This window comes from Bison bison, unplaced genomic scaffold, assembly GCF_000754665.1.
Source record: "Bison bison bison isolate TAMUID 2011002044 unplaced genomic scaffold, Bison_UMD1.0 scf7180017864155, whole genome shotgun sequence".
NCBI classification, from domain to species: Eukaryota; Metazoa; Chordata; class Mammalia; order Artiodactyla; family Bovidae; genus Bison; species Bison bison.
This window is the reverse complement of record NW_011494727.1, coordinates 2,319,332-2,329,082: the sequence shown is the minus strand read 5'-3', so window position 1 is coordinate 2,329,082 and position 9,751 is coordinate 2,319,332. Positions and strand designations below refer to the sequence as shown.

The 9,751-nt window shown below is 41.2% G+C and overlaps 1 protein-coding gene across 1 annotated transcript in view; it reads left to right on the top strand.

The window, feature by feature from the left end:
- Nucleotides 1-6,294, top strand: part of IQGAP1 (IQ motif containing GTPase activating protein 1) — a 105,641-nt gene extending 99,347 nt beyond the window's left edge. Inside the window, exons 37-38 of the mRNA XM_010841070.1 lie at nt 1,527-1,635; nt 3,999-6,294. Of these exons, the coding sequence (XP_010839372.1) occupies nt 1,527-1,635; nt 3,999-4,112 (223 nt within the window). The 3' untranslated portion in view covers nt 4,113-6,294. The remainder of the gene's footprint in view (nt 1-1,526; nt 1,636-3,998) is intronic.
- The last annotated feature ends 3,457 nt before the right edge of the window (nt 6,295-9,751 follow it).

Below are 9,751 nucleotides of genomic sequence, written 5' to 3'. Positions count from 1 at the left end.
CTTGATTCCAGCTTGTGCTTCTTCCAGCCCAGCGTTTCTCATGATGTATTCTGCATATAAGTTAAATAAGCAGGGTGACAATATACAGTCTTGACATACTCCTTTTCCTATTTGGAACCAGTCTGTTGTTCCATGTCCAGTTCTAACTGTTGCTTCCTGACCTGCATATGGGTTTCTCAAGAAGCAGGTCAGGTGGTCTGGTATTCCCATCTCTTTCAGAATTTTCCACAGTTTATTGTGATCCACACAGTCAAAGGCTTTGGCATAGTCAATAAAGCAGAAATAGATGTTTTTCTGGAACTCTCTTACCTCAATAATTCTTTACCATAATTGAATAACAAAGCAATTTTTGATATTTTTGACTTAATAAATAAAAAAGATAGCACTTTTAAATTTTGCATTTTTTAGAATTCTAGTTGAGGTTTTTTGGTGGGGTGTGTGTGTATTTAAACATGGCTTATTATCTGTTTTCTCTGATTATTTTTTCAATTGAGCACCTTGGTGTTTTGGGTTTGTTTGTTTGTTTGTTTTTTAGATTAGCACTGTATGTGTTTTTCAGACCTGTTTCATAACTTATTATTTATTCCCTTCTTTTTTGTCATTATTTCCTTTTACTGTTCAGGTGCCTATCATTATTTAATAATTTGCTACCACAGACTTAGAAACCAGATGACAAAACAAACCAGTTAAAATAAAATTACTTATTACGTAAAATAACATCTTTATAAAACCGATGAGAGTCTCCTGTTGAGTAAAACGCGTGTGTTTTAGCCTGTGGACTCTGTAACCTCTCGTCTAGCTTCTCAGTGACCTCTTTTGCATCCTCCATGGTTCTCGGGTCTGTTTATGATCGATCAGTTTGCTCCATAGTTGAGTTCTGGAAATCTGGGGTGACACGCTTTGATCACCTAGAGAACAGCTTGCTCCCACCTTCTGGTGCCATAAAACTCCTGGGCATGTAACATGTTTCGAGTGAGTGGTGCCTTAAATATTTTCAGTAATAGCAGTTTATCTTTAGTAGTACTCAGTCCGTTTACATCTATAGCACCTACTCCTTCCAGAACACCTGCTGTCTTGGTTCTTTTGGTTCTGACCCCTGCTTTGTTTGTGTACCATTTCCAGTCCTCAGACATGCTTGTTTTCAGACATCTGTCTTTTCCTCCTGCTCCTAGCCCCATCTCCTCTTGATTCTCCCTTTACTGTCACGTTTCGGGAGTGGCCACATGGAAGGCCAGGACGACTCCTGACGTCGTCCCTTCAGAGGTCACTGTGTCCTTCCTCACAGTGCCTCTCTCCGTGGGAAGCACGTTCTCCCAGGAGAGGTTGCCACCCTTCTCTCCAGATCCCAAAGCAGATGGTAATTACAGCATCAATATCACACACATCCCCACCAGTGAAAGCACTTTGCACCTTTATTTTGTCCCCCTTTTCATTGCTGAACACTGAGCTCATCTCCTTTCCAGACTTCACAGAATATTTTTATATGAGAACACAAAAATCAAACCCTCATGTTGTGTTTCAAACAGGTTTAAAAACGTCATCTTTGAAATCAGTCCAACAGAAGAAGTTGGAGACTTCGAAGTGAAGGCCAAGTTCATGGGAGTTCAAATGGAGACGTTTATGTTACATTATCAGGTGGGTCTGCACGGGGTAAAACTGACAGCTCTGCGTGTGAGATAGTTGTGCCCTTGTCAGGGTAGGAAAGGGGAGAAAAGCAGACTCGTGTGAGGAAAGCTGCCACACTTGGCAGTGAGCTGAGGACTTCTGAGTGTCTGATTTGGTCTGTTTGGGCTAGTGAGCTTTTGCAGACGTATGAATCTCCAGAGAGCATACCTGAAGCTTCCACTTAGGGTTGCCACTAAATTAACGGACACCTTGGACTTGAATAAAATGCTTAGGTACAGATCTCGACAGTACAAAATCATGAACTTTTTCAGTAGCTTGAAATCTCTTTTTCCCCCGTCTCATTTTGATTTGATATAGGGGGTTTAAAGGTATACTTCTGATATGATGTGTGTAAATTGCATCTTTGTAAACTGAATCTCACTTTATATTTTGGGAACTTTTTTTTTTTTGAGAGAAAGCAACTTTTTACTGAGTGTAAGTTAATAAATAGGGATCACAGAACAAATAGCAGACAAACAGCATGAGTTACATCAGAATGAAAAAAATAAATGATGGGCCTGGGTTTCCAGTCTGAAGCTGTTTTGCAATATGACTCTGTTTTGGCCACACCATGCAGCTTTGGGATCTTAGTTCCCCCACCAGGAATTGAACCTAGGCCCCGGGCAATAAAAGTACCAAGTCCTAACTGCTGGACCACCAGGGAATTCCCCTCTGAATACCTTTTTAAATTCAAGAATTCTGCAGTGAATCATTTTGTAACATAACTATCCCTGATTTTTATTTTGAAACCTCTCTCTCTCTCTTTTTTTTTTTTTTTTTGCATTAAAAAACATAAGGGCATTGAGAGGACTCCTGGGTAACGTCCAGCTTCCGTTAGTTCTGTGCACACAGTGCTCCGTGGTTGGTACCCAGCTTATAATATTCCTCAGATGGCTGCACCCCGTCAGGCTGGGCAGGGGCCTTTCCCTGAAAGGAAATTTGGGCTCTTGCACATGTCGCTCTCCCTTCGTTGGGAGTTTTCCCCTGCTTTCTTCCTCTGTCATTCACTGAGGAATTTCAGGTTGTTACCACACCTAAAACTTGCCCCATCAGCCACACCACAGTCAGTTTCTCCTTCACCTCCATAGCCTGTAGAGCCAGCCCCTATTAACTACAGGCGTCAACTTACTTTCCTCTCGACTTCCAAACTGCAGACTCCTTAATGACAGGTAGTATTTCTCTGTCTCCTTCTCAATGACCAGTAGACCCTCAAAACACATTAACTGTACAGATGTGAAATGATTTTATGATGCACCTAGCTAACTCAAGTCCTTACACAAAAAAGAGCCTCTTATTCCCTCAGTTTCACCAAATTTGTGTAGGTTGCCCATCCTGCCTCAGCGTATCACTCCATGCACAGAATCGTTAGCTATGGAATGACCGCCAGGTGCAAGATGTTACAGTTCAGGTGATGCACCAGGGTCCTTGTCCAACTGGAGCCACTAAGATTTTTCCAAAAGATGAATTGGTTGAACTTTTGGGGTCCCTTCAAGCCCCTCTCTTTTTTAAAGATTTTTTTTGCAGTCTTTATTGAATTTGTTACAGTATTGTTTCTGTTTTCTGTGTGTTTTTTTTGGCCCTGTGGCATGTGGGATCTTGGTCGCCCCCACCCAGGGATTGAACCCACACCCCCTGCTTTGGAAGGTGAAGTTTTAACCACTGGATCACTGAGAAGTCCTACCTTCAGGCCCTTTGATTCTTGCTGTTTCATTACCGGTCTTCCAAAGTTTGGGTGTGAGACCACTCTGATTTCCTCGGTTTGTTCTAAACAGTGGAGGGTAGTAGAGAAACAGGGCTTAGCTGTCAGATCCAGATTTACCACGTCTAGCTCTGTTCTGTTGGGCAGGTCATTTACCATCCCCCAGCCTCAGCAGCCTCATCTCTAAATCTGAGATAATCACTCCTGGTAGGATTTCTGACAGGACTTAAACAGACATCGTATAACATGCTCCTACATTGAGGAACATATAGTAAATGTAAAAAACATTTAGTCCTGTCTTCCCGTCTCGTTCAGGATAGGAAAGCTCTGTCATTTGAAAAGGAAATGAAGACTCTAATAGATAGTGTTGAGATGACATTACTGGCCTTATCTTGTGTTCAGGGGTTATTATGTCTCATCATGGATTGAAACGCTGTCACCTTCTCCAGGCGACATATCACTTAGACTAACGGGGCCGCAGCAGGCAGTTCCGTAGCTGGGGACTTGTGTCTCACCCCAGCTCACATCTGGTGCACAAGGCAGGCCTCGTCCCTTCCGGATCCCTCCCTACTCATGTCCCTCCTTTTCTTGTCCCACGGACTTGATTAACCATCAGAATGTTTTTTTTGAACAGGACCTGCTGCAGCTACAGTATGAAGGAGTCGCTGTCATGAAATTATTTGACAGAGCTAAAGTCAACGTCAACCTCCTCATCTTCCTTCTCAACAAGAAGTTCTACGAGAAGTAACAGAGCATTTGCTTCCAGCCCAGAAGGATGAAGAAAGGAGTGCCCAGCGGCAGCCTTTCTAGAGGTTCTTTACTTCTCGGAAACAAAGACCCAGCCCACACCATTGCCTCAGTCTAATATTGCCCCCAACTTCACAAGTTTAACTCCTCCCACTCAACAGGGACATTGGTCGTCCTTTCTTCATAGATTGTATTTCAGGCCCAGTCTGACCCATCTTGTTCCTTCATTCTCTTCTGTTAGGGAAGAGTGGGAACTGTCCTGAAATCTCTCATGTTGTTACAGTCTTAGAGGTTGCATTACTATAGTGTAAGCTTTGGTGTTTGTTTCTATTAGCAATAGGGACGGTGGGATTTGAATACTTGCTGTTTAGAAGTGGAAGCCATTAGCCCAATAACGTGCATACTTAGAAGACACACAGTTAAAATGTTAGATTATCCATAGTTATTAGGTTGTCACTTAAAAGTGAAGTTCCTTTATGTTTACTGTTCCATCAGGAAAATTGAAGGATATGGGGAGGCTTTGGTTGTCTTCCATTCTGTCTTCCTTTATGGCGGGAGCTAATAGAAGTCTCTGTTCTGTGTCCAAAGGAAGCATTTTCTAGAAAGAGAGGAATATTGTTTTAAAATTTCACCATTAAATTTGGGCAGTTCTCATCAGTGGATGAGAGAGTCCCGTTGTTAAAATTAAGCTATTTAGGTAAATTCAGAATGGTCTGAACACCTGCTTGTTTCTGTTGGTGCAAAAGATTGACTAGTTTCAGGCAAACAATCCACTCCATCCCTATGGCAAAGGAATGGGTTATCCCTAGTGTAGAATGTAACTGTTTTCAAAACTGTTTTATGTCTTAAGAGTGCCTTATGAAAGTGTAGATTTATTTCTTAAAGTGGGGGTGATAGGAATTTTAAAGATTTATATAATGCTTAAAAGTCTTTAGAATACTGTAAGAAAATGGTTTGGGTTTTTTTTTTAATTGGCTTATCTGTATATCTGAACTCTTAAAACTTTCTTATAGCTAAAACACTAGAGTTTATCTTCAGGGTTGCAGAGAGATTATCCTGCCTTAAACAGACTGAAACAAAACCAAACAAAAGCAGCCAAGCGATGTTACACGTGATATTAAAATCTGCTCCCCCCCTCTTTTTTTAAGTCTTTTCTCTTGCTGCCCACACTATGCCTTTATTTTATGAACTCTGTTTTTTAAATTTAGTCACAATTCAGTGCTAAACATTGAGCTCATGGAGCTTTCATTCTTAGATTAAAAGTCATATACTTTTTTAAAACAGTCTTTTTAATCCAGGAAAATATATTGAAATCATGCTACTGAGCCTCATTTCCTCTGATGTTTTGGTTCAGTGTTCTTTTATCGTAAAACATAAACTAACATTTAAAAATTTACTGATGTATATTTAAAGCCAATAAACTGTTTTCATTGATAACAAATCATGTGACGAGTCCCAGTTACAGATGTTAAGTGTTGGAAGTGTGTTTTTCATGATAGACTGTTACTGAGTCAGGTCCCCGGGTGCAGCTGTACGAGTCTACACACCCCAGGCAGCCCACAGACAGGTGAAGAGGTGAGGTGTGGAGTGTCACGGAAAGAGTCTCCACTACCTTGACCTCATTTCTTGTGTTTTGCAAGACAATTTTTTTAGTAAATATTTTCCTCAGATTAAAAGAAGACGCCACTCTAAGTGGCATCGCCTCAAAAACTGGGACCAACCAAAATGTCAACTGTTTTACCTTAAAAGATGATATTCAACCCAGATTCATGTCAGGCCCCAAAGGCCACGTCCATGACAGACAATGAGCAAAGTTCACAACTCTTCAATGAAGTATGATGTTTCAGTGATCTGTAAGGAGCATAGTTCCCTTGACACAAATGGCACAAACTACACTTCGAGAGTTTTGATGGTAACTGTGCATAATTACGGGGTTCACAGCATTGAGGATGCCCAGACAAAGTCAAGTTGTGGCATTAAAACCTGGTAGCTCTTTGTAATTTTAATTTATTAGCCATAGCAGTCTCTGTCTCAACTCTCTCCTCCTTTGACCTTCTCTTCAACCAGCCATCATGACATTTACCATGAATTTCCTCCCTCAAGAATTTGGACTGCCCGTCAGATTGTTGCCCCACACAATTGCCTCTGTATCTCTGTATGAAATAAAAGGTCATTCATTTGTTTTTGTGCTGATTTTCCTCAGTCTCATTGTTAGCAGTTCCTGCAGAACAGTGTTAACTAGAGTGAAGTTTAATAATTGAAAACCACAACAGAAAACAACCCCTTCATAGTCTTTTTGAAAGAACAAACACAAATCAGCTATCTCAAAGCAATTTTTTTAACTTGTGAGCCTTTTTAAATATAAAATGCTTTAAGTAGCCTCAGCATAAAAAGAATTGGGGGTGTGGCAAGGTGGAGAACTAGCATAATGTCACTTAGTTTTTTTTAAAATGAAAAAACCATCCAGGGAGTTCCCTGGTGGTCCAGTGGTTAAGACTGCTCTCCCAACGCAGGGGGCACCGGTTCAGACCCCTGGTCAGATCCCGCGCGCCACATCTAAGGGTCCATGAGTGCAACTAAGACCCAACACAGCCTAAATAAATATTTTTTTTAAAAATCATCCAATTTTTCTTGAATCATTATTGGTGGACATTTCAATGTCAGTTCTGATCAGCCAATGGCTGGAAATTTCAAATTACAGTAGCATTAAATGTTTTATGGCAGTAGCACTCTAGGTCACAGCATGTCCCTCCGGGGACTTCTCCATTACCTACAAATCAGAAAAGACTATGGGACATTGGATATGGAAAAAGAAAACAGCAGCAAAAGGGAGGGAAAATAGCTGCCTTTTAAATAAGACCCCAAGGAGCAGCCGTACTTAGAAATAAAGGGTCTTCCCTGGTGGCTCAGTAGTAAAGAATCCGTGTGCCAATGCGGGAGACTAAGGTTCGATCCCTGGTCTGGGAAGATCCCACTCGCCGTGGGGCATCTTAAGCCCGTGCGCCACGACTACTGAGTATGCTCCGGAGCTTGTGCTCCACCCGAGAAGGCACCGCAGTGAGAAGCCCATGCCTAGAGAGTAGCCCCCGCTTGCTGCAACTAGAGAGACACCTACCCGGCAATGAAGACCCAGCACGGCCTAAAGTAAATACAATTTTTTTTTTTAAATTGTAAAGTGTATACTTGCCAACATATTGTGAATTTCCAAGTAAAAATAACCTCACTCTTGAACCCAATAGAAACCCCTAATTTTATTTTACTTTTTAATACTTGTACTTTATTAATTGCAGGAAACACCCTGCTGTTTATGAGAGGAAAGCTTGGTAGGGCACTGCAATAGGACTGCTTGTTTTAAAAGGTGCATGAAGTGGGGTAGGATGGATTGGGAGATTAGGATTGTCATATATACACTACTATCAGATAACTAATGAGAACTTACTGTATAACACTGGGAACTCGACTCGGTGCTCTGTGCTGACCTAAATGGGAAGGAAGTCCAGAAAAGACTGCACGTATGGCTGATTCACTCTGCTGTACAGCAGAAACTGACAGAGCATTGTAAAGCAACTACACTCCAATAAAAATTAAAGGCACGTGGACAAAGCCCCTTGTTGATTGGAAAGTTGACATCTTTTTTTCCTCTTTAAACTCGTGTTTCTATTCCACTTCCCTTAGAATTTTATTCTAATGTTATCTTGTAAAGCATAAGTCTTACTTTTGACCATCCTGTCATCGTTATTTGTGGAAAAAAAAAAAAATTTTATTGCCTGTGCCCATAAGGCTCTTAATGATCCAGAAAAATACTTTGCATCATAATTAGTGCATCTTTAATCAAAATCACCTAATGTCTTGACAAAAAATTCTAAAAGATATTTGACATGCATCTCTTAATGAAATAAATGAAAATTCTTAAAGTGGAGGTTTAAAAGCTTATGGCTAGGGACCTCCCTGGCAGTCAGTGGTGAAGACTTTGCCTGCTAGTACAGGGGGCGCAAGTTCAATCCCTGGTGGGGAGCTCACATCCCACATACCTAGCAATCAAAAGAAACAAAACACAAAACAAGTAATATTGTAACAAATTCAATAAAGACTTTAAAATGAGCCACATAAAAAAAATGAGTAAAAAATAAAAAACTTCAGTGCGTGCATGTTAAGTCACTTCAGTTGTGTCCAACACTTTGTGGCCCCATGGACTGTAGCCCTCCAGGCTCCTCTGCCCTTGGGATTCTCTAGGCAAGAATCCTCTAGTGGGTCACCATGCCCTCCTCCAGGGGATCTTTTCCCACCCAGGGATCAAACCCTGGTCTCTTTCGTGTCCTGCACTGACAGGCAGGTTCTTCACCACTAGCACCACCTGGGAATACCACACCCCCCCAAATGTGTGATAAATATTACTGCTGGCCGTAATGAAAGAGAGCTGTTGACCAATTCTCTTCCTATTTTCACTTTTATAAATGTGAGCTCTGAGAACCTTTGCTGCCATAAATAAATAAGTCACTCAGTTGTGTCTGACTCTTTGGGACCCCACGGACTGTAGCCTACCAGGTTCCTCTTTCCATGGGATTTTCCAGGCAAGAATACTGGAGTGGGTTGCTATTTCCTTCTCCAGGAGACCTTCCCGACCCAGGGATTGAACCCGGGTCTCATGCATTGTAGACAGATGCTTTACCATCTGAGCCACCAGGAAGTCCATAGTAAGTACTCATATATGGAATGGAAAGTGTTTTGTGATAATGATGTCACCCATTTTTTAGGACTCCAATTATATCTCCCAAATCTCAATGAAATTATAATTAAAAAATTAAATAGGATTAGGTCCTCTAATTTTGCTGAAAGCAAACAAAAAAAAAAAGTTACTTAGTTTGGAAAAGAGCTTATTATCCAGTCTTTAGATCATACACTGGGGGCGAGGGACTTTACTAAGGCTTATTAAATGACTATGAATTACACTCATAACCTTTGACTTGTCGTTCAGTTGCTAAGTCGTGTCTGACTCATTGCGACTCCATGGACTGCAGCATGCCAGGCTCCTCTCCTTCACTGTCTCCTGGAGTTTGCTCAGATTCATGTCCATTGAGTCATTGATGTTATCTAACCATCTCATCCTCTTCTGCCCCCTTCTCCTTTTGACTTAGAGATAACTTACTTAACCTAATATGCTAGTGATGCTTTGGAAAAGTAGAAATATTTTAATACTCCTTTGGTACGACAATTTTTTAACAAAATTTTATTATGGAAAAAAATGTCTAACATCTAAACAGAAGGAATGGTATAATGAAGTCCCATGTATCCGTTGTCTAGCCTAAGCAATTACCAACACTTTCATCTCTACCTTCACCCATATCCCCTTGGGTTATTTTTACAAATCCTAGCTACAGTATCATTTCAACCACCAATACCTGGGTATGTGTCTCCACCACAGTGGTTCTCAACAGGAAGCAATTGTCCCTCCATGAGATACTTGACAATATTTGGAGATGGGTCTTGCTGTCTTTATTAAGAGAGCTCTGCTGGCATCTAGTGGGTGGAGGCGAGGGTTGCTGCTCACCCACGTCTTAACAATGCAGAGAACAGGCCCCTCGACAGAAAATGAGCTAGTCCAAAATGTCAGTAGAACCCAGGGTGAGAAATCCCACTCTT